The sequence below is a fragment of the Dromiciops gliroides genome, chromosome 5 (assembly GCF_019393635.1).
Source record: "Dromiciops gliroides isolate mDroGli1 chromosome 5, mDroGli1.pri, whole genome shotgun sequence".
Taxonomy (NCBI): domain Eukaryota; kingdom Metazoa; phylum Chordata; class Mammalia; order Microbiotheria; family Microbiotheriidae; genus Dromiciops; species Dromiciops gliroides.
This window is the reverse complement of record NC_057865.1, coordinates 41796502-41822453: the sequence shown is the minus strand read 5'-3', so window position 1 is coordinate 41822453 and position 25952 is coordinate 41796502. Positions and strand designations below refer to the sequence as shown.

The 25952-nt window shown below is 40.8% G+C and overlaps 1 protein-coding gene across 3 annotated transcripts in view; it reads right to left on the bottom strand.

The window, feature by feature from the left end:
• Positions 1–25952, bottom strand: part of FYCO1 (FYVE and coiled-coil domain autophagy adaptor 1) — a 99931-nt gene that overhangs the window by 68909 nt on the left and 5070 nt on the right. For 2 of the 3 annotated variants that reach the window (XM_043965172.1, XM_043965174.1), the window contains exons 1-4: positions 9574–9735; positions 8703–8863; positions 3870–3976; positions 2821–2946 (exon numbers count right to left, since the gene is read on the bottom strand). In XM_043965172.1, coding sequence (XP_043821107.1) covers positions 2821–2946; positions 3870–3976; positions 8703–8757 — 288 coding nt within the window. In that variant the 5' untranslated portion in view covers positions 8758–8863; positions 9574–9735. Of the gene's footprint in view, positions 1–2820; positions 2947–3869; positions 3977–8702; positions 8864–9573; positions 9736–25952 lie in introns of those variants that run through there. The other variant, XM_043965173.1, reaches the window with a different exon arrangement.

Sequence of the window (25952 nt, the reverse complement as noted above, 5' to 3'; positions counted from 1 at the left end):
ATAAATTAGGAAATAATGAAGAGAAGGGAGACACTAGAATTAAGAGGGGTTGGGGAAGGCTTCTCATAGACAATGAGGTCTTAGTTGGGACTTGAAGGAAGCCAGAGAAGACCGTAGCTGGTAGTACACAGGTAACAGGTAACAGGACTGGAATATCAAATAATGGAGAAGACATTAGTGCTGCCTCTGCATTCAGAAGAGGCCTGAGCTCCAAGAACAACTGGGACACTCCAAGAGCCCAGTTTATTCATCTGTAAAATGGGATGATAATAGCTGTACCTCACAGAGTCATGATGAAGGCCAAACGAGGTAATGGAGGCATAGTATCCAAGCAAACTTTTAACGTCCTATCTAAATGCCAGCTATTATTATTACTACACTTTATTCCCGTGGCCTGGCTCAAAATCCAGTACACCATATTACCTTACTCTTTTGGTTCAATTACTTACCCTATTCAAGGAATCTTTTCATACCTACAATATGCACTTTCTGAAGGAAGCACAAAAGAATAAACAAGGAAGACAATTCACCCACAACACTAGGTTCCCCTCTAAACCAGGCAAACATATTCCTCCAAAGAAGGTCAACAGTGGTTCTGAAGCAGCCTGATACACCTGTTTCAGGATGACCTGTCCAGGCCCACTGAAGCCCACTCTGCCCTGCTTCTTACAGGCTTCCTATAACTCTGGAGAAGGCCTGGATAAATCAAAGCATGGGTGGAGAACATCACACTCATACTCCTTATGCCCTCTCTGCACCAAGTATAGATGTCTCAAGTTAATAAAAAGTGTTCCAGAAGCATACTCAGGGGGCAGCTTGGTGGTACAGTGGATAAAGCTCTGGCCCTGGATTCAGGAGGACCCGAATTCGAATCCGGCCTCAGATACTTGCGATTTACTAGCTGTGTGACCCTAGACAAGTCACTTAACCCTCATTGCCTCGCAAAAAAACAAAAAGCCAAAAAAACAAAAAACAAAAAAAAACAATAAGCACACTCAGACAAGTAGTTTCAATGATCCCAAACCATTCTTTCCAGCCATCAGAGTTCATTTTCCTAACAGAGGTCCAGCTCTGCCCATAGCAAATGCTAAAAAGTGGCACATCTTTCTTTTTTCTTTTAGTGGAAAATACATTTCCCGCTCACCAATCTGTGAAGTGACCAGCCGAGGAATTCTCCTCAAAGCAAACTCTAAAATCCAGACTGTCATCTGAGAAAAAGCATGGGAATCATGGGCTAGAGAAACTGGCATCTTTTTGTGAACTGTGCACCATTTCAAGAAGTGGGGATTAGGAGCATGATTCTTTCCAAACTTCATCTGCCTCAGATCAGCAGCCAAGAATGTCAGTATTGCTCATGACACAGCAGATGAGGAGAGAAAGGCCAGTCAAATATTCTATCCAGATTCGTGAAGCAATCATGTAGCTCTCTGCCTTGCAAGGCTTAACTAACTTATCAAGTGAAATCTTTAAACCACTTCCCTACAGTAACCCTTACAGTGACCTCAAAGAGTCTCCAAGCAGTGCCAAAGACCGAGGATATTACCAGGCCCCTGTGGCTGTATTTTGGGGGGCTGCAATTGGAGGAGAATGTCCAGTTCAAAGGTGCAAGTTATTTAAACATGCTATATTATACTTGCCACCCTTCATCAATACAAACAAAGAGCCCCAACCGGTTTGACTATAGCAGTTCTTCCAGTGACCTCATCAGGTTTTGTGTGTGGCCAACCAAAGTGCTTAAGTATTCCCTTTAAACATCAAAGAACCCCAACCAGAGGTATTTTTTTTAAACAAGGAGAAATGAAACCCTAGGCCCAGTGTCTCTAAGTATGAGCACAGGAGTGTATATTCATTCGTTTGTTCCCAAAGGAAGAATCTTTGCTTCTGGACAAGGCTGGACACCACGGCAGGTCCTTGGCTATCCTTGGTCCTGTTCAGAGATGCCTCAGTTAACGCAAAGAGAAATGTACTAAGGCCAGTGCCTGCCTTGCAACTTCGGTCAGTACCCCGGAAAGTCGATCAATCAGTTACTTCCTACAGAATCCTAACAGTGCATTCTACAAAACAACACATAATGTGAGTAGTATGTATTGGAAGGAGGTAGATGTGCTCCCTGCCCCTAAGCAGCATCCAATCTAACCTTGGGAGACTTGATCACCTAAAAGGTGATATGCAAAGTCAAATAGTATTCTGTGGTTTTTTTTGTTTTTTAATTAATTAATTCATTCATTCATTCATTCATTTATTTATTTACGGTGAGGCAATTGGGGTTAAGTGACTTGCCCAGGGTCACACAGCTAGTAAGTGTTAAGTGTCTGAGGTTGGATTTGAACTCAGGTCCTCCTGAATCCAGGGCCAGTGCTCTATCCACTGCACCACCTACCTGCCCCTATTCTGTGTATTTTAAATCCATGCTGCCTAGGAAAACATCTGAGGGAAGGTATCTAAGCAATATGCTTTAAAGTACTTAATATAAGAAACATTTACTAGGCCTTTTCTCTCCAACATGTGTCTTAGTCTGTTTAAGACTTAAGACACTTCTCTACATGGTAAACTTAGTTAAGCATTTTTTTTCTGAGTTCAAAAAAAGTATTAACAAACATGAAATAAATCTGAAATAGACCGCTTTGCCCTTTAGCCTTTTTCAGAAGATGAACATTTTTTTCTTTTTTCCTTTTTCCTTTTTTTTTTTTTACTCGTAGTATAGGTTGATTGAAAAGCCATGACTGAATTGCTATAGACCTGCTTCCTGATGGCTCCCCAGCTCTATCAATGGAGAGTAGTAGACCACACGTCCTCTGCTAACCAATCAGTTCTACTTACCTCTGAAATAGACTTGACAAAGCGGATCCCATCATTGGCTCCTTTTACCTTAGCCAGACAGTCACAGAAATAATCCCAATAGTCTTTCCTGTTCCCTAGGAGAGTGGCCTTCTCCTTTTGGTCAAACTTTGTTGGAAAAAGAAGATAATACCCAAACTCAGATTTTTATCACAATGCTCAAAGATCAACAATATGTAAAGATAAATTCCGCCACCGCCCCCCCCCCGCCCCCAGGAAATCATGTGTATAACTAAGTCAGCTCACAACAAAATTTTTATTAACTTGTGAATATTTTAAAATGAAAAAAAGAAGTTTGGAGACTGCATTCAATGTGTTTACTCAAAGTATTCCCTGGCTTCGGTAGGTGAACAATTGAGACTTGGTACTAAGTATTCAAACTTTAGGTTGTTAGTTTGTTCTCAGACTCTGCTATTCCCAACAAACATGCACACACACACACACACACACACACACACAGCTTCAAGTCACTTCAAATCTAAAACCTGAAATTGGTATTTTGGTTAAAAGGAAATGACCAGGCATATTTTCACAATCAGAAAGCTTGATATCAATTGAAAAGACACAGAAATATTTTACTTAAACACATTGGTCAGTAATTTCTCCAATTCGCTCTCCCCATTTTTTGCTGGGAGCTCTATGGGCAGTATAAGAAACTACAAAAAATACATAATAATAATCATAACTGACAAGAAAGCCTATGTAGCACTTTTATGGACATGAGCTCATTTGAGCCTTTCTTCTCAATAAAGTTTTGTATCTTCAATGATGAAAGACCCCAACACATTTTCAAACTCCAGCAAAAATGTCTTTGTGTTTAAAAGAATAATAAATCCACACGAGGTCTTCCAAAGTCCATACTAAAGGACGTCCTACTCAAGTCAAATGAAGACGGAGGGCACCTGGGCTCTGTGATGTGCCCTGAAAATGACCCCAGTGAACTTTCTTAAATAAATACTCAGGAATCTAACCAGACTATCCTTAGAGAGGAAAAACAGACAGGAAGACAACTGAGTCCATGCATGACTGACCTGTAAAAGATACTCAAGCTTGTAGGAAAACTTGTGCAAGTTGGTGCTGTCGTCTGTAATTGGCTCCCCGATATCCTTAAATTCCTTGCTTAGTTCTACCACGGCATCTTTAAGACAACAGAGCAGAACAGGTGATCTGAAGGAGGATGATGGAAGGCTGAAGACAGGTGTGAAGAGTAACCAAAAATTATTGTAAAATAAATGGAAAACATGCAGTGTAAAAAGGAAATAGCATCTTTTGTCAGCTTTTGTATAGTCATAACATTTCTTTACCCCACCAGTAAAGTATGTCGGAGTAGGTAGACCCCAGGTCTTGGTTGTCAAGTTGTTGTTGTTTGGCCATTTCAGTCATGTTTGAGTCTTCATGACCCCATTTGAGTTTGTTTGGCAAAGATACTGGAGTGGTTTGCCATTCCCTTCTCTAGCTCATTTTACAGATGAGGAAACTGAGGCAAACGGGGTTAAGTGACTTGCCCAAGGTCACACTGCTAGTATCTGATGGCAGATTTTAACTGAGGAAAATTAGTCTCCTGATGTCAAGCCCTGAACTCTATCCACTGCACCACCTAGCTCCCCTCACTTAGTCAAGACATTTGGGTTTAAATATCACCTTTGGCACTTAACGAGCAGTGTTGGTGGACCAGTCACTTATTCTTTCAGGATGCCCTTTATTCTAGGCAAATGACCCACCCAACCTACAAGGCAGTTGTGAGTCAAGCATGTAGCAAACCTCAAAGTACCATAGAAATGTAAGCTGTTATTATTAACACTCAAATTATCTCTTGTATCTCTGAAACAGTCAACACATAAGCTACTGTTACTTTCATTGTGGTATTTCTGCACATGCTCAAGAGTGCTCAAATATGAAGTGACCAAATGGCCCCCATGATGATGTATCCTATCTTCTCTGAATGCAGGATAGAAAGAAACCCAATACCTCCGCTTAGACAAAACCAAAATGATAAAAATCAGAAATGAGACTGGACATAATACACTAACACCTTCTGCTTGAGGGTAACAACACAACGATGTGGCACACTTATATCACACTTTATAACGGCTTTCATCTCCATCTTACATTTATTGTCTACTACAGATAGGGCACCGAGCCAGGAAATTTTATTTCATTTTTTTCTTCTTGGAGTGAAATTTTTTAATCTTCTTTATTTTTTACAGCTATTTTATAAAATCAAACAGAGACAATGACTTATGTGTCCTACATACAACAAGAAATGGATGATAAATCCTAGAAAAGTTTTTTTGAGGTTATATTTTCCCCTGTACATTGGTTTTTGACCTTTGGAACCAAGCTATGGCCTTAGGTCTCTGCCATGTTAGGGCTTTCTCATTTGTAGATACCACCTAAGAGCAGCTGCGCCTTCTGACCAGTTAGGGAATGGTCACCTCTGACTCCAATGGCACTAAAGAAACTGGCCGCATAAGATCATGTTGCAAAGAAAATGGAAAAGAAAAACACAGTGACTGAGGATCTAGTCATCTTGTTGCTAGCTCAGGTGACATATATTTCTATAAACTTCTAAATTCTTCTAGGAAATGAACTATGTGGAATAAAACCAAGGTCCTACTTTCTGGGACAAACGCAGAAATGTAATCTGTTCTTTACTTCTAGTTCTATGCAGAGCCACAATGCAATGGCCTAGAACCATGTCCATTTTCACAGCCCTGTAAAACTACCCATAAGAAAAAGACACCCTGACTGATGAAAGTATTACTGAAAAGGAAAGAGGAGGAGAGAAACGGCACTTTGAGAAGAGGGACGACCTAGGTCATCTTTTCCAAGAGGATGGATGATAACTTATATTCATACAGATAGTGCGGTTAGTGCCAGGCACTGTGCTAAGTCCTGGGGACTCAAAAGGGGAAAAAAGACCCAATCCTCAAGAAGCAGACATTCAAATAGGGGGAGACAAGAGGCAGCTAGGTGGTGCAGTGGATAAAGCACCAGCCCTGGATTCAGGAGTATCTGAGTTCAAATCCGGCCTCAGACACTTGGCACTTACTAGCTGTGTGACCCTGGGCAAGTCACTTAATCCCCATTGCCCCACCAAAAAACAAAAAACAAAAACAAAAGCAAATGGGGGAGACAACATGCAAATAATGAGGAACATACAAGGTATATAAAAAGAAGAAAGAAGGTCATCTGAAAGGCGAAGGCACCGGGGTTAGGAGGATTGGAAAAAGTCTCCTAGAGAAGATGGAGTTTGAGTCTAGTATTGAAGGAAGTTAGGGCAGTATAAGGAGTCTAGAAAGGTAGGGCAGGCTAGGTAGGGAAGAACTCTAGAGGCCAAAGGGAGGCCATGGGGCCACTGGAGTATACTGAGTCACACAGATGCTTTAGGAAAATCACTCTGGCGGTGGAATGTAGGATGGATTATAGTAGAAAGAGACAAGGCATGGAACCAACGGTAAGCTACCGCAGTAGTCCAGGCAAGAGGTGATGAGGGCCTTTGTTAGGGTGGGGGCTACTCCAGCAGAGAGAAGGTTGGGTTATGGGAGGGATGTTGTGAAAGTACAGCTGGCGCTGAATTGGATATGGGAGGTGAATGAGAGTGAGGGGTCAAGAAAGAGAGCCCTCATCAGTAGTAGCAAAGTTCAAAAGAGGCGAGGAGGAGGGAGGGGCAGGAGGATAACGGGGTCTGTTTTTGAAATACTGGGTTGGAGATGCCTAATTCTAGACATTAAAAGGCAGTGGGTGAGGTGGGAATGGAGCTCTGCAAACAGACTAGGGCTGGATAAACAGATACGGAATCATATGCAGAGAGATGATGGCTGAAGCCGTGGGAGCTGAGGAAATCACCAAATGAGATCAAACACAATAAGGGTTTTGTCACCTTTTTGTGTATCATGGGTATCTCTGGCAGGCAGGTGAAGTTTGTGGCTCCCTTCTCAGAATAATATTTTTAATATGCATAAACCAAAATACATAGGATGAAAAGGAGACCAATTATACTGAACTAGAGTTAGGCAAGTATTTTTAAAAACAAGTTTATGGGGCCCAGGTTAAGAATTCCTGGTATAAAGGGAAAAATGAAGAGGGTTCAAGGACTGAGCCTGGAGAGGCACCCATGCTTAATGAGCATGACTTTAGCTGAAGAACCAGCAAGGGACACTGGAAAAAAAAAAAACTGATCATAGAGGTAGGAGAAGAACCAGAAGAATACATTGTTAGGAAAACCTACAGAAGAAAGAGAATCCAAGAAAAGGTAATAAATAGTGTCAAAGACTGCAAAGCAGGCAAGAAGGCTGAGGACCAAGAAAAGGGAATGAGATTGGGCAACTAAGAGATCACTTTGGGGAGGAAAGTTTCACTTGAATGATGAGGCCAGAAGCCAGACTGCAGAGGGTTAAGGAGAAATTGAGAACAGGGGAAGTGCACACATTGAGTGTGATAGTTTTCTCCACAAATAGATAGAGACTGATGATAGAAAGAGATGTCAACAATCAAGATCATGGTAAGGATAGTTAGTGGTCATAAGGGGCAGGGAAAGATGAGATAAAAGACTAATCAGAAGAATTTTAGAATTCATGAAAAACCTGGAAGTGGAATACTTGGGGTCCACAGCAAGATGAAGAATATAATCTTCTTTGTATGTAGCTGTGGTGGCATGGGAGCATGGGTCATATATAGAATTGGGAAGTTGGGATACTGGAGAGAGCATCAATGTATACATTGAAGTCCCCTAGTATTAGGGCAGGAGTTATGGGGGAGAGAGATTGTGAGACAGGCCCTAAACTCTCACCCAGAAAAGTGTCCTGGGTTTTGATAGATATTGCCCCCTGGGATCTGAATTAAGGGTTAAATGACATAGACCTCAAAGGAGAGGCTGCTGAATAATGATGGCAGTGGAGACCAAGGAATATTACAACCCTCCCACCAAGATAAGTGAATCAGGGGTGAGGCAGTATGGAAGAAAGTAGAGCCAGTAGGAAAAATGGAGGGAGGGGGACCAGGTCTCAGAATATAGAGGGAGATATCTAAAATGAAAGGAAGTCTGTTAACCAAGATACATGCATTTCAGAGGGCCTTAATTTTTTTTTTTTTTTTTGCAGGCAATGGGGGTTAAGTGACTTGCCCAGAGTCACACAGCTAGTAAGTGTCAAGTGTCTGAGGTCGGATTTGAACTCAGGTCCTCCTGAATCCAGGGCCGGTGCTTTAACCACTGCACCATCTAGCTGCCCCGGGCCTTAATTTTGACAAAGAAATTTCCTCACATCAACCCTATGACATAGAGAATGCAAATATTATTCCCATTTTACAGATGAGGGAACTAAAACTTAAGGACAAAGACTTGGTAACTTGCCAATGGTCACATAGTTAATAAATGTCAGGGAGAAATTAGATCCCAGGTGTCCCGACTCTAGCACATGTTCCACCATACTTCACTGCCTCCCAGGACACTTAGCTATCCTGCCTCTCTTGCTTGGTCAAAAGTTTCCTTCAAAAATCAGCTTGTCTGATCCAATGCGTAACAGCCTATATCTTGGGCAAAATTTTAACTCTCATAGTTTATCTGGATAGTTCAAAAAGAAATAAGACCTAATGGTCAAATCGAGATCTTCAGTTCTGTTTACAAATTGATTTTGTAATAAGAGATGAGCAACTGGTAAGCTGAGAGCTTCTTTAAAAATGTCTGAAATCTGAGCTGAAAATGTTTTGACGTGAGATAGCCTGAAGCTGCCAACTTCCCACAGTGCAAAGATCCAAAGGGAAATTTTACTAACAGCCAGGAAAGCACCACCCTCTCCCATCCCCAATCAAATTCAAACCCCAAAGATGCAGCCCCAGCTAAACGTCAGCCACAGGGCTTTTACCTTGCAAATCTCTGATAATCCTCTGAAGCTGACTTTCAGCGCTCGATGCCATCATGAACAGGAGGAGGTCTGCCCACACCACCCCACTCGTTACCAAGTCAGCAGAAGTTCATTTTGGCCGCGAATGTTCACTTAGTAGAGGTCACTCTATTTCAGGGCATCTGAAAACAGGGAGAAGAAAGGAGGTTAGCACACGAACAAGAATACAGTACAATGAATACCCTATCACCACCACTTCTTTTTTTTTGTTTGTTTGTTTGTTTGTTTTTATTTTTTTTGCAGGGCAATGAGGGTTAAGTGACTTGCCCAAGGTCACACAGCTAGTTAAGTGTCAAGTGTCTGAGGCTGGATTTGAACTCAGGTCCTCCTGAATCCAAGGCCAGTGCGTTATCCACTGCGCCACCTAGCTGCCCCCTACCACCACTTCTTAAAGAAATCATCAGAGGCACTTATTTGGGAATAACGTTTTCCTTGGCGCATATAAATTGGTGGCTTCCCGTGTTTCACCACGGGACTGGTCATCACAGAATCTCACCACAGACAGATCCAGATCTGCTTTTTGCCATAGGTCATTCCAATGTGATGAGCTGGTTTAAATCCAAAGAATAAGATTAACATAGTGGTACGTGGTTTTCTTTCCTGGCTTCCAATTATTCCTCTTCTTCCCAGGTGAAAAAAAGTTTCCTAATCATGTTTCTGTGCATTCTCTTTTCCATGGAAGGAACTAAAAACCAAATCATCTTTTAGGACTGTCCAGCTCTTCCATCTCAAAGAGTGTGGGCTGTTCTGACCATAGGAGGCCCCACCAGATTTCTATCCCTAATCTTCTACCCCACATCCTTCCCCCATTTTCCTTCTGAATTATACTAACCGGCACGTAGCCTAGGTGAACACTGAGTCTGGTAAGGATATTCCTTAAGCTTCTGCTCTGCTCAAACTCCCCAGTGTGGGATGAAACATTCCCCCCCTTCAGCTCTCTACTGCCCGGCAGTGCAGAGTCCACAGTCTGATGGTTCCGGCATCCAGGCAAGCCTGCCTTCAGAAGTGCTTAGCAATTTCTGTAGTAAGTAAAGGATACCTCTCTATTTTAAGCTCCATTACAGAAGCTCTGCTGGCCCCTGCATTGTTAAGGACTACACTTCCCTCTCTACTTGCAGACTTAGAAGTCAGACCGGTAAGGTAATTTCGGTGTTGTTGTTGGGTTGGGTTTTTTTTTTTTTTTTTGGCTCTGGGGTGTTTTGTCCACACATCTTTGGGCATTATTATGTTTCAGAACTTCCTTCAGTGCAGGAGTTCTTAACCTTTGGGTAGAGTCTTGTGAAGCCCACAGACCCCTCCTCAGAGTAATGTTTTTAAATGTATAAAATAAAGGACAGAGGATGACAAAGGAAACCACTTATACGGAAATACAATTATCAAAATTAAAAAAAAAAAGGTCACAGACCTCAGGTTAAGAATCCACCACAAAGCAATATTATTTGCTGATATGAAAAAAATCCAGAGACACATGATCACCAGTACCACATAAAAACAACTTCTAACACTCACTCAACCCAGATCAACAACCAGTGGTCTGGTCCATCCACATTTCTAAAAAAAAAAACAAAAACAAAAACCCAACCAAACAAAAAAAGCTTCTACTGCCTATTCAAGGCATCTAGTGACTAGAGTGGTAGACCTAGAGTGAAGACCTAAGTGCAAATCAAGCTTCAGACATGGACTGGCTTTGTGACCCTGGGTCAAGTCACTTAACCGCTGCCTGCCTCAGTTTCCTCAAGTGTAAAATGGGGATAATAATAGCATTTACCTAAAGGGATTGTGAGCATCAAATGAAATAATATTTGTAAAGAGCTCAGCACAGGGCCTGACACAAAATAGGTGCTGAATAAATTATTATTCCCTTCCTTTTTCTTTTTTTTTTTTGTTTGTTTTTTTGGTGAGGCATTTGGGGTTAAGTGACTTGCCCAAGTTTACACAGCTAGTTAAGTGTCAAGTGTCTGAGGCTGGATTTGAACTCAGGTCTTCCTGAATCCAGGGCTGGTGCTTTATCCACTGCACCACCTAGCTGCCCCTTTCCCTTCCCTTTTCATTCCATAGTTTGTGCCAAAGTCTGAGACTTGGGGATCTATCTATCACACTGGACCATTTCCTAATCTATATTTGTAACCACTCCCTCTTCCTACCCCTAGCACTTCATACTTTAGGAGTGAAAAAAAAAAAAGTCTAGGAATCTACCCACATCAAGGCTCATCCTCCTTAAAAGAAATTTACATGAGTATTCCTAATAGGGAGGCTATGAATCACTGAGGTGACATACCCTGGGACCTAATATTGACTTTGATTCCAATCTGATTCACTCCGCGAATTCTAGGCCTAAACACCCTACTTCCTCAGCCTAAGGCAAAAGCCAATTAACTATATATATATATATATATTGGCTGAAAAAGGGTAGGTGTGCAACCAAGGACTAGACATTGCAAGGAAATGGGACCCCCTCCAGCAAGTAAATATCTCAGCCCTGCACTAACCTGAAATGAACCACAAACGAGTGAATTCATTCTTGAATAATCAAGAATTAGCCATGATTAGATTATTCCTCAGTACTTCGAGGATCCATGATTTCATTTGTGTGGGTGCACTGGACTGAAACACTTTGGGAAGAGGGAAAGAAATTGTACAAAGAGCTTAATAAGATCTTCTAAAACATCAACATGTACTTTAACACTTGGTAACCTCAATGCAAAGGTGGGAATAAGTAAGGATGGCAAGAAAACATAATGGAAAACATGGGTCAGGGGAAAAGGATGAGAAGTCCTATGGATTCACAGCAGTCTCATGTTTCTACATGACAATTACTTTCCTTGACAGAAGAACTGGTAGTCTCTGGACAAACCAAGCACTGAATAACACTACAAAAGTGAAGCTGATTATATGTTAATAGATAGGAAAAGACTCAATACTGAAGTATCTGTCTACCATAAGGGCAAAGAAATTCTTTGTCTGGTGGCAAGACCCTGGGGTAGAATTACAGCCCTCAGATGACAAATGGTTTGTCATCAGACCAGGATTGGAAGCCTTTCCAGGTAGGTAGAACCAGCCCAAGCTTGCAGTCTGACTTCAAGAACCCAGGGTCAACTAAAAAAAGGGTCAACATAAAAAAGAGGTTAAAGGACCCAGATGTACAAAAATATTTCTAGCAGCTCTTTTTGTGGTAGCAAACAATTGGAAATTGAGGAGATGTTCATCCATTTGGGAAATGGCTGAACAAGTTGTGGCATATGAGTGTGATGGAATACTACTTGTGCTATAAGAAATGATGAGCAGGGGCAGCTAGATGGCACAGTGGATAAGGCACCGGCCCTGGATTCAGGAGTACCTGAGTTCAAATCCAGCCTCGGACACTTAACACTTACTAGCTGTGTGACCCCGGGCAAGTCACTTAACCCCAACTGCCTCACCAAAAAAAAAAAAAAGAAAGAAAGAAAGAAAGAAAGAAAGAAAGAAAGAAAGAAAGAAAGAAAGAAAGAAAGAAAGAAAGAAATGATGAGCAAGCAGATTTCAGAAAAACCTGAAAAGACTTCCACCAACTGATACAAAGTGAAGTCAGCAGAACCAGGAGACCATCACATATAGTAACAACAACATTGTACCATGATTAACTGTGAATAACTTAACTATTGTCAGTAATACAATGATGCAAGATAGTTCTGAAGGACTTATGATGAAAAAATGCTATCCCCTCCAGAGAAAGAATTGATGGAGTCTGAATGCAGATCAAAGCATAGTATTTTTCACTTTATTTACGTGTGTGTGTGTGTGTGTGTGTGTGTGTGTGTTTCTCTTTGGGTGTGTATTTTCTTTCACAATATGACTAATATGGTAATGTGTTTTACATGACTGAACATGTATAACCTACATCAAATTGCTTACTAAAGAAAGAGGGAGGTGAGAAAATTTGGAACTCAAAATTATAAAAAAAATGTTAAAAATTGTCTTTACATGTAATTAGGGAAAACATAAAATATTATTAAGGGGGAAAAAAGAACTCAGGGTCAGCAACAGTATTTGTTAGTCACAGTAAGGTAACTGCAAAAGCTAAGTGGCAAAATGGATAGAGTGTAGGCCTTAAGTCAGGAAGAATCATCTTCCTGAGTTCAATTCTGGCCTCAGACACTTACTAGCTGTATGACCCTGGGCAAGTCACTTCACCCTGTTTGCCTCAGTTTCCTCATCTGTAGAATGAGCTGGAGAAGGAAATGGCAAACCCCTCTAGAATCTTTGCCAAGAAAACCCCAAATGGGGTCACAGAGAGTCAGACACGCCTCTACAACAACAATATGGTCATAGGATTCTCAGGTATCAAACTGGAAGAGACCTCAGAGGTCATCTAGCCTAACCCCTCCCCTACAAGATAAGGAAACTGAAGCCCAAGGAAACCAAGTAACCTGTCCAGGGCAGGAAGCATCAGAGGCAGGCTATGAGTGTAGGCCCTCTGACTTTGGAGCTAGTGAGATCACGTCTTCCTTGAAGCCTTCCTTGATCATTCCACTTGTGAGTACTCTATCCCTCCTCAAATTATGTTGCATTTATTGTCCCAATAGAACACAAACTTGAAAGCAGACTATCCTGTTTTTAGTCACTGTATCCAGATCAAAACTGTTTACCTAAATATTCCTACCAGTGTCTGACAAATAACTGGTGAATCATGGAGATGAAATTGTACAAAGAGCTCAATAAGATCTTCTAAAACATCAACATGTACTTTACCACTTGGTGACCTCAATGCAAAGGTGGGAATAAGTAAGGATGGCAAGAAAACATAATGGAAAACATGGGTCAAGGAAAAAGAATGAGAAGTCCTACAGATTCACAACAGTCTCATGTTTCTACATGACAAATACTTTCCTTGACAGAAGAACTGGTAGTCTCTGAACAAACCAAGCACTGAATAACACTATAAAAGTGAAGCTGATTGTACGTTAATAGATAGGAAAAGACTCAATACTGAAGTATCTGTCTACCATCAGGGCAAAGATAAAAATTAATAAAAAGCTAGTACAATAAAGAGAGGGATATAGTGTATAATTAAAACAACTCAATCCTAACCAATTCAAACAAGTGAATGATACTGAAAAATGGATAATGGATGGTAAAAAAAAAAAGCCAATAATACATTATAATAAATGTATATATCAGTTATGGCTATGCAAATTGCCCCAAAAAAGACCAAATGAATCTATAAAATGGCATAATCTGCTTTATTCATTTGTCAAGTAGAGATAGATAACAGCCAAAGGCAATACCAATTTAGAAGATAAACTCATTTATGCAATCTTTTTTTTTTTTTGGTGAGGCAATTGGGGTTAAGTGACTTGCCCAGGATCACACAGCTAGTAAGTGTTAAGTGTCTGAGGCCAGATTTGAACTCAGGTCCTCTTGAATCCAGGACCAGTGCTCTATCCACTGTGCCACCTAGCTGCCCCTCATTTATGCAATCTTACAAAGAAGAATGGTGGAAGATTATGAGCAGTACCACTTCATAGAGCAGAGAGAAGCAGCAGAGGGTAAGACCAATTTAAGGATACCTTGACAAGACACCCAACCAACCAAAGTCATCCTGAGGGTATCTTTAAATAGGTATCTTTTAAAGGAGGACAACGTGGAAAAAAACAGAAATTTTTTTTTAAGCAAAATGATATTGATATTTTTATTTATATATTATCTACCCAATATATCCCTCTCCTTTCAACCTCCCAGAGACCGATCCCTTATAACAAAGAATACACACACACACACACACACACACACACAGAGTTGGGAACAAGATAAGATCCCACTCAAGGGGAGGGAAAGCCTACTCTCATGAATCTCCACTTGCACAGTATGACTCAGTGTTTATTCAATCAAGAGCCATAGCCCCTTACACATAACACAAATTACAGCGCTATCCTTCAGAAAATCATCCAAGGCCTGGACAGAAGCAAAATGCGCTCGCTCTCCTCTCTCTCTCTCTCCTCTCTCTTCATATGTGTATACATATATATGCACATATGTATGTATCCATCTATATACATGTCTCCATCTATATGCCCATCTAGAATAGAAGTATATGTCTATATAAACATATACAACTATATTATTGTTATACATAACTATATAGAAATAATGGGCAAAATTAGCCAACATATGAAAAACTCTATAACTAAGTGCAGTGTTCTATAGCCACAGTCACATATCTGCCCACCTTTGCAAAGAGGGAATGGAGAGGCTGGGAAAATTGTTGCTGTTTGTATTTTTAATAAGAAGTTGTTTTTAAACATCAAGGTCAATAAAGCCAGTCTCTTCATACTCTAACATCACAGTCCTGTCTATACTTATGTTGTTCTTGTTCAGTAGTTTCAATTGTGTCCGACTCTTCGTGACCCCATTTGGGGTTTCTTTACTGGAATGGTTTGCTATTTCCTTCTCCAGCTCATTTTACAGATGAGGTAATGAGACAAATGGTGAAGTGACTCGCCCAGGGTCACACAGCTAGTATGTGTCAGCTGCCAGATTTGAACTCAGGAAGATGAGTCTTCCTGACATATATATATATGTATACATATATGTATGTGTACACATGGACATGCATACGTGTGTACATATACCCGTGCATACTTATAGAGGAGGTAAAAATAACACTACAGAGCCAGCCGATCACCAAAGAGAATAAAGAAAGAGAAAGCAGCTAGAACAGTCCAAATCCACAAAGGGGTGATGTCTGCTGGAATTGATATAATTGTTAGGACATTGAAAGCTTAATTTAGAACATACCTAAAAGAGGGAAATATATGAACAACTGGAAAAAAGCTCAGGCCATATTAATACTGAAAAATGTGACCAAGAGAATACTGCAATGATTGATCTATAACCTTACTTTCCTGGCTAAATTTTGTGAGAATCATCTCTACATAAACAGAAATGTATGATAGGAAAAGATAGGCTGGTCATGAGGTCAAGGGGACAGGGTAACAGGGGGACAGCCCAGGTGATTCCTGGGTATCCTTGAAATCCCAGGTAAAAGGAGGAAAGATGGAAACTCCACCCCCACGCCCCCCCTCCCAGTGGTTAATTTACAAGAGAAAAAGGACAAGATTTGCATTGGATAAGCAAACATGAATGGACTGCAACCTGCCCCACTGGAGGAACAATGAAATAAATAATGGGATCACAGATAACAACAACAGTAATAACAATAGCTAATATTTATATAGCTCTTCCTATGTATCACGCATTGTGCTAAGTGCTTCAGTTATTATTTCATTTGAGTTTCACAACCTTCTTAAAAGGTAGGTGCTATTATTATCCCCATTTTATAGATGAGAAGACTGAGGCAAACAAAGGTTAAGTGACTTGCCTAGGGTTACACAACCAGCTAGTGGTAGGGGTCAAGTCTGAACTCAGGTCTTCCTGCTTCCATGCCTGGCTCCCAAAGTTATCAACATCTAACACAATACTTTGCAAAATGAATTGACAAAGTAAAAACAAGTCACAAACCCAGGGTCACCTCCACACCATGATGAGACATTCAACTGACAAGGTTTAAGAATGCAGTAGAGGAATTTGTTTGTGTTAACCCTTACTTTCAAGGTGCCACATGAAAAGCAAGGTCAGCAAAGGAAACCATATCTCAAGATGATATCAAAAAAGAAAGATTAGCATCTCCCTGTCTGAACACCAGTGTCATGTGCTTATCTCCTTTAGGATGCTCTGCAACTGACCCACATAAATACATGTAAAATAGCTCTCTTTTTTAAAGATGAGCTTGGTATTGACAGACACAACATGTATCCCGTTTTGTATTTTCTACCCATCCCGCTGAATGCAAAGGTGAGATACCAAGCCATAGCTATGAACCTATAAGTGATCACATGATGAGTTATTCTAATTGCACTCATTACACAAGTTGCTTTCCTAATAACATACATCATCATCTGATAGAATGTAAACTCCTTGAGGGCAAAGCCTGTTTTCCTTTTTTTGTCTTGGTAACCCCCTGCGCTTAGCACAGCTTCTAGTCACATTCTGTTGTTGTTGTTGTTATTGTTTAGTCATATCGGACTCTCCATGATCCCATTTGGGGTTTTCTTGGCAGAGATACTGGAGATGTTTGCCATTTCCTTCTCCAGCCCATTTCACAGATGAGGAAACTGAAGCAAACAGGGAGAAGTGACTCGCCCAGAGTCACACAGCTAGTGTGAAGTCAAATGTGAACTCAGAAAGAGGAGTCTTCCTGATTCCAGACCCAGCACTCTATGCACTGTGCCACTTACCTGCCCATTCTAGTCACATGGCAGATGCTTAATAAAAAATGTTGCTTGATCAATCTCCTTAAGTTTTGACTCTTCATTTTACATTTATATAGCTTTTCCTTTTATACTTCTAGTCTATTAATCACACCATTTCAGTAAGTAAGCCAGTGCTTCCTGCAAAAAGCTCTGCTGTACACACACATACTCTTCTATTTTCATGAAGTCAGTCAATAAGCATTCAGTAAGCACCTACTATGTGCCAGGAACTGTGATGAGTGCTAGGCATACCAAAAAAAGGCAACAGACAGGACCTGTTCTCAAGGAGGTCCCAGTCTAATGGAGGACCAAGTCAACATTCATAATAACAGATGGTATTTATATGGAGCTGCAAGGTTTCCAAAGCCCTTTATATACACCATCTCACCTGACTCTCAGAACCACCCTGAGAAGTAGGTACCACTACCTGTTCATTCTACCCCAACCCAAGAACAAAAGACAAAGCAGAATTGGAAAGCTTGTATAAACAAATGTTGAGAACTATTTTTGCATGTAACTAGAAAAAAAATATATACTTTTATCAGAAAAAAAAAAACCAAAGCGGGCAAACATCTGCCAAACAAAGAATGAGTACCAAGGAAAGAAACTATTCTAAACTGGAGTTAGAAGCCAGGAATAGCACCTATGCAATGACTCCCTTAAGGGTAATGAAGTCATTCAGCTTTTACTTACCTCCTTGGGCTTGGGAGACCTCAAGGTCTTCGCAGATATGGGTTTAGTGGTGGAGACGGCCCATTGGCAGCCCCGTCCCACCCAAGGAAGACATTGCTCCAAGAGGATTGATTCCTTCAGCTCAGGAACAAGTGGCCAGATGAACACTCAGCATGAGACAGCGTGCACAAGCGTGACCCGTGATGCTCATTAAATGACACAGTCCCTTGGACCTATAATTAAATATGCTAAACAATTGAGAAGCTCAATCTTCCCAAACGGGATAACTCCCCCTTTCTGAAGGGAATCAGGTTTTATATCTGTGCTAGAATATCCTAATACTTCTATCTGCTCTCTCCTTGTTTTCCCCAAAAGCATAATACATTCTCCTGTGGAATATACCATACCAGTTGTGTTTGATCTATATTGGCTACATATTCATTTACTGTTTCAACTCAGTGACCTGGGCCAGCAGGGTCATGAGTGACACATGCACCTATGGTTTTGTTTCCTATTTAGAGGAAGGGAAGAGGAGGTGGTGGTGGTGGTGGAGGAGGAAGAGGAGGAGAAGGAAGAGGAGGAGGAGGAAGAGGAGGAGGAGAAGGAGGAGGAGGAAGTAGGCCAACTATCTTTTTAAAGAGGTCAAATCTAGAATAAAGCCAAGGTGTGGTGGCTCAACTTCTATAGTTCAGGTAAGAGCCGTAGTAGATCTAGGACTGCTGATGTTGGGACAAGAAAGGGAAGCACTGTGACACTAAGATCCTAACAAAGGTGTCCATGGGATGAGTACTTCCAATCTAACACAAGAGCAGTATTGGGAGGAATTTGGCAGTTCACATACAACTAAGCATCCAGGTATTCTGGAATGTCTGTTATTTCTCCTGGTTAATCTAATTTCAGCTCAGGGAGGGGAAGACAAGTTACCTTCCAGACCCTAAATGTTAAGATCTAGACTTGTAAAAATGAAAACAAACAGAGTTATAATAACAGTGAATATGAACGCCATGCTTTCACAGCAGCCCAAAGCGGCACCTGGGTACCTGGGGGTAGAAAGCACAGGGACTAAGAGTTGCCATGGCTACTGCTTTCCTAATATATGTCCTGAAGATAGAATCAAGGAACTTTCAGGCCCAGAATTCCTTGGGAAGTTCTCTTATCACCTGATTGTAATAAATCAGGCTTTTTCTTTCGATTTACAATCCATCACAAGAAATGATGAACATCAATGGCACTTTCGATAAAGGTCTCTGTTTTGCTCTGGATATAATTGATACCCACAAGCAAATGATCTTTCTTGAGGGTTTCTAACCCCTCACCTTCACCCTGCCCCCAGCCTCTCAACAATAATATGTAATCTATTATTTGTTATTGCTTTTCTGTCTTCTTTCCATTTGCCAGTGGGCAAGTCCAGGATAGAGTTCAATCCAGTAATGAAAATCTAGCCAAATGAACTCAGGAACTATGACTTTCTAATTCTGGCATTGACACTAACTCCTCATGTGATCAATCCCAAGAACTTTAACTCATCTCTCTGTGGCTAATTGGTCTGGAATTTCTTTCTATTTCTTCTCCCTGCAGTTGTTATTGTGAAGCAAAATGGCTGAGAATAGACAACAGAAGGAAAAGGTGGAAATGGCAAGGGAACCCCGATAACCCCCAGCCTGGCTTTATTAAGCCCTTAGTAATCTAGAATTCAGGGTCATGTGAGTATTGTGTCTATACATGTGCCCGTAGGGATTATCTGCATGTCTACTTTACCTTCTCTTTAGATTGTCATTTCTGGCACTCACCATCCATAAATCTAATGAGCTCCTTGAGAGCATTGCCTGTATGCCTCTTTTTTTTTTGGTGAGGCAACTGCAGCTAAGTGACTTGCCCAGGGTCACACAGCTAGTAAGGGTTAAGTGTCTGAGGCCAGATTTGAACTCAGTGCCTCTTTTTGTATACCCAGACCATAGCCCAGTGCTTGCCACTTAATAAATGTTTACAACTGAAGGATTGACTGGAAGAGATTAATTACATTTTCCTAGATAGGTGATGAAGTAGAAGGAACGCTGCACCTGGAGTCAGACTCATCTCCCTGAGTTCAAATCTAGCCTCAGTCACTTCCTACCTGGGTGACCCTGCGCAAGTCACTTTACCCCACTGGTCTCGGTTTCCTCATCTGTAAATGGAGCTGGAGAAGGAAATGGCAAACCACTCTAGTACTTCTGCCAAGAAAAGCCCTCTGACTGAGGGGGGTGGCCTAGAGCAGGTATACTTTACCGCTTTTTCTATCATCAACCCAATCCCTCCCCTTTGCCAGTGTCTGGTGAAACCTTTGGACCCTTCCTCAGAATGTTTTTGAATAAATAAAATAAAATACATAGGACTACCAAGGAAACCAAATATGCTCATATAGTTATCAAGATATTTTTGAAATAAGTTCATGAAGCTCAGATTAATAATAGATGATAACTCACGTTGGGGGAATCTGTGACCTCAGACAACCTAATTAGGGCAGGTAGGTGGTGTAGGGGATGGAACACAGGGCCTGGAGTCAGGAAGACCTGAGTCCAAATCCAGCCTCAGACCCTCCCTAGCTGTGTGACCCTGGGCAAGTCACTTCACCCTGTTTGCCTCAGTTTGCTCATCTGTAAAATGAGCTGGAGAAGGAAATGGTAAAGTACTCCTGTATCTCTGCCAAGAAAACCACAAATAGGGTCACAGAGAGACAGACACAACTGAAATAACTAAACAAAAACAACAGTAACCTAGTTAACCAGAGCTACTCAGAAATGATTTGGCCACTTATTGTCACATCCTGATTGGATTCTTTGATCTGATCAATGTAAAACTAGCCTCACCAAAGAGTCCAGTGTTTGTGAGCATCTTACTATGTTTTTGACTGACCAGTGACAATACCTGGGGGACCCTGGGTCATACGGTAGCAAGGGCCTTGGTCTCTATAAAGTAAGGCCTATCCATGCCAAGGAGCATCACCCAAACCCTAAAGGAAAAGTATACCTCAAGCCAGGCATCTGCAAAAATTATTCAGGGAAACTTCCACTAGTTCAAGACAAAGCACTGGAAAAATGTTAAGAAAGAAACCACCAATACCACGACAGACCTCGAAATACACAGAAAGAAGTTTCCTCATCCGTGGACCTTCAAGATCTAAGAGAAAAACAATGACTGGGCTCATAGTAAATCCTATTTGACGGATCCTCTTGCTTCCGTGAGTGACATATTAAAAGGGAAAAAAATGTCATAAACACCATGAAAGGTAAACACCCTAAGCAAGACTAAATATGAAGAACTTTGCAAGCCAATTATGGTACCCAGCAACAGTGCTATCAAAGAGCTGAACCCAAAGCCTGACATCAGGAACCAGTGCCTGAAGTTTGTAAGCTAGGAGGGTTCCCAGCCAAGGAGTCAGTCTCTCTTAACTGCTGACTTTTCCATTGGTTTAAATTACACATAAATGATGTTGTCATGGCTTCATTCGTTTGATTGACTTAATTATTTATTTCACATTGTGTTAGGCCCTGTCTTGTCACCTTAAATGAGGCCCATTTTAAATGGGTCACCCTGCACAAAGGGCAACAGCGTGGGATGGAATGTATTTGGCTAGAGTTCTGTCAAATGCTGGCTTCTACAAATAAGAATCTATTCCTGTGCCCCAAAGTATGGAGAAAGTCAACCTTAAAATATTCAAAAGGCAGCGTTATAGCGACTCGGATTCTTAGATTTTTCTTATTTCAACAAGGTCTTACTATGAGTCTTTTCTGAAACCTGCTCAACCGATTTAGAGTTCTACTTCTTCATTTGTAAAAACAACACACACAGATTATAGGACACTCCTACAAACAAAAGGCTCACATTTCTACCTACTGTGATTATTTTTACAACAGTACACCTTATTAACTGAAAAAAAAATTAAAAACAAAACAAATGAGAGATAAAATTTGCCATCAGGTAAATAAGGTTAAGTGATTGAAAATATTATAATTTACAGGAAGCCTAGCATAACATACTGTAGTATAAACATAGAAATAGCATATACTAATGCCAAGTATTTAACAATCACCAGAACCAAAAACAGTAACCCTTGATTTCCAGGGCTCATTCATTCAATAAACATTTATCCAGACTCTACCCTATATATGGGCACAGTTTATATGTCTACATTCTACAGACCAGACCTGCAAAATTCAGAATCACCAGATTAGTTAAAAGGTGGTGAATTATTGTTGTTGCAGTTAAATGTTTCAGTCATGTGCAACTCTCTGTGACTCTATTTGGGATTTTCTTGGCAGAGATACTGGAAAGGTTTGCCATTTCTTTCTCCAGTTCATTTTACAGATGAAGAAACTGAGGCAAACAGGGTTCAGTGACTGGACCAGGGTCACACACCTAGGAAGTATCTGAGGCCAGATTTGAACTCAAGGAGATGAGTCTTCTTGACTCCAGGCCCAGAACTCTATCCACTCTAATGCCATCTAGCTGCCTTAGGTGAATTTTTAAGCCAAATCAACTCACAATGGCATCTGGTAAACCATGAGGAGCTGCAATATTTGTCAACAAAATCCTAAAGTACATACCTTCCATCCAACTTAAAAATGCTACAAGATCTACAGAGTTTTCATTAATTTACATCAGTTTCAATAAATTTTCCCCACTTATAAATTCACAAAAATCACCAAAGCAATAAGACTTTTTCCTCATTGAGAACCAACTAGTGGCATCCAATGGTTAAATTACGCAAACTGCAAGTTACAAATAAATGCAATTTTACTAAAACTGAGGCACTTTCTTTGATGGACTCGGGACTCTATTTGTGGTCTCATCAATACATCTCAAGAGAGGCCATGGGTAGGGAAAGGGCAGGAAGGACTGAATGACCACAGGATTATCTTCTAACAACCTGATGCAGACCTCAGTCTGGTATACTACCATACTGGAAGAAGAACCAATCATGGAAATTGAATGCTGTGTAATTGGAAAGACTAAGCTTGACAGGAAAGAAGAGATAAGACAAGACACATCCACCCACTTCTTTGCAGAGATGGGTGTTTATGGTTTTAGAATGCTGCCTATAACATCGGACTTTTTTGATACAATGGAGAGTTTTGTTGAATTTTACCCCCCTTCTTTTTTTTTGTATTAAGGGATGACTCTCTGGGAGAGAGAGGAAAGAGAGTTATTTTGGGAAATGTTGTTATTGTTCAGTCATGTCAGACTTTTCATGACCCTATCTTGGGTTTTCTTGGCAAAGTTTCCTTCCCCAGCTCATTTTACAGATGAGGAAACCGAGGCAGACAGGGTGAAGTGACTTGCTCAGGGTCACACTGATAGGGAGGATCTGAGGCTGGATTTGAATTTAGGTCTTCCTGACTCCAGGCCCAGTGCTCTATCCAGGTACCACCTAGCTGCCTACATCGGGAAATGTAGGTGATTTAAAAGCAAAGGTCATCAGGGCAGCTAGATGGCACAATGGATAGAGCACCGGCCCTGGAGTCAGGAGGACCTGAGTTCAAATCCGGCCTCAGACACTTGACACTTACTAGCTGTGTGACCTTGGGCAAGTCACTTAACCCCAATTGCCTCACACACACACACACAAAAGCAAAGGTCATCAATAAAAATTTATTAAAAAATAAAATAAAATGAGCTGGCAGGGTAGACTAGTGAATTCCCTAAAGCCCTTTAAAACAAATAAACAACAAATTAAAACCCTGGAAGTGTCATGGAAAGCTACATATCAACTCTGGCATATTGAAATTCCAAGAAACATATTCACAAATCCTAAATAATGCTCAGTTTTAACTTTGTAGAAACAGATGAAACTAAGTTTCATGCTTGATGTGGCAACTTTTTATGAGGCACCTTAGAACCAAATGACCATCTACTCTACTGAAAATCCACAAGTGACAAGATCTGAGGGTGGTAGATTTCAAATTGAAAGAAAAATCTCAGAGCCATTCATTCTAATCTTCTCATTTTACCAATGTGAATAGTGATGGCCAGAGAAGTTAATTAACTTGCCCAAACTCACACAGATGATAAATAGCAGAAACAGGAGTTGAATACGGATCTCTGACCCCCCAATTCAGTGTTCTTTCTACCATTTGTGTCCAAATGGGTTTGGTCAAATACCTATGACTAGCACCTTAGCTCACCTTTCAGGATTTTAAATGGAAAACTAAGAAAAAGAGACATTAGTAATCTTTCAAAATTTAGGAGTCAAAGTTCTGACCATGGATTGTAAATATGTTAGAGCAGGGTGGGGATAAGGAGGGAAGTGGGGAGGATATGACTGTAGCCACTGGCCTCAAGCCTCCAATACCTCAGAAGTCAATATGTCTAAGGTGCCAATCTCTACAACAAACAGTGGAAATTTCCTAAATCCTACCATAGGAGTATAACTACTAGGTCCAGACATACATATTATGACCCACATACACATAAGATTCTATTCACTGGGGAAAAAAAAGATTCTATTCACTGATTTACAAGCAGTACTCATTGTGAAAAGTCAGTTAGGTGGTGCAGTGGATAGAATATCAGGCCTGGACTCAGGAAGATTTACCTTCCTGAGTTCAAATCCAGCCTCAGGCATTTACTAGATGTCTGACCCTGGGCAAGTCACTTCACCCTGTTTGCCTCGGTTCCCTCATGTGTAAAATGAACCAGAGAAGGAAATGGCAAGCCACTCCAGTATCTTTGCCAAGAAAACTCCAATGGGTCATGAAGAGTCCAACACAACTGAAAATGACTGAACAACAGTTAATTTCAAAAGGTTTTGCTTAAATATGGAAGTCATTTATAGCCATTCAAGCCCAACTAACTGGAGCTAACTACACCCCTTGCCTCTGTGAAAACTAGCTCAACTGTCTTTCTCTGTCTCTTTTCATATCATCAACAGAAAGTTCTCAAAGACTGAATGCTTTTCAAGTGTCATAGATTGGACATTCTTTCAAGTTACTCAAGTTGGCTTTATTACTACAAATATATTTATATACTATAAGTTGGCCTCTATTACTAGTAGTTCAAGTTACCCCCTAGACTTGTAGACTTGAGTGTCCCAATCCCCAAGGGCTGCAAATTCTGTATTATCCTCAACTCCTCACTCACACTCACCCAACATTCAATCCACTGCCAGATCTTGCCATTTCACTTCATCTCTTACCCCCTTGCAATACTCATACAACCCCCACCCTACCACACCTCCCACCTACACTATTGCAGCAGCTTTCTAACTAGTCTCCCAGCTCAGGTCACTGCTCTCTCATCCACCCATCCTCCACCAAACTGGCAAAGTGACTTTTCTAAAATCTAGATTAAACCAAGTCACCGCGCTGTGCAGTGAGCTCCTGTGGCTCCCTATTAGCTCTAGAACAAATACAAAGCCCATCTGAACCTCTTTAGAACCTGGCCCCTCCCACCTTTCCAGTCTTATCATAACTTACTCCCCTCTATGCACTCTATGGTCCAACTACATTGGCTGATTGGCTGTTTCTCAATCATGAGGAATCCATCTCCTATCCCCATGTCTACACTGGCTGTTCCCCAATCCTGATATCTTGGTTCAATATAACTAGAACATTGTGTGATGATCAATTGTGATAGAATTAGCTCTTCTCAGCAATGTGATGATCCAAGAAAATTCCAAAGGACTCAGGATGGAAAATGCTCTCCACATGCACAGAAAGAATGATGGAGTCTAAATGCAGATTAAAGTAGACGATTTTCACTTTATTTTGTTTTTTGTTTTTTCTTTCTTGAGGTTTTTCCCTTTTGTTTTGATTCTTTTTCACAACGTGACTAATGGGAAAATAGGTTTAAATGATTGTACATATATAGCCTATATCAGATTGCTGGCTGTCTTGGGGAGGGGAAAAGGAAGGGAGGGGGAGAGAAAAATTTGGAACTCAAAATCTTACAAAAATGAATGCTGAGTGGATAAAGCACCAGCCCTGGATTCAGGAGGACCTGAGTTCAAACCCAGCCTCAAACATTTGACACTTGATCCTGGGCAAGTCATTTAACCCTCAATGCCTCGCAAAACAAACAAACACACAAAAAAGAGTGTTGAAAACTACCTTTACCTGTAACTGGAAAAAAAAAATTGTGTGTGGGGGGAGGGAGAAGAGTCAATTCAACTTTTATTTCCTGCAGAAGCCAATTCAAATCTGCTAGTTCCTTCCCTTTCCCCATTAAACTTGTATCTTGTTTATATGTTTTATCAATTTAGTTATTTATATGTGGT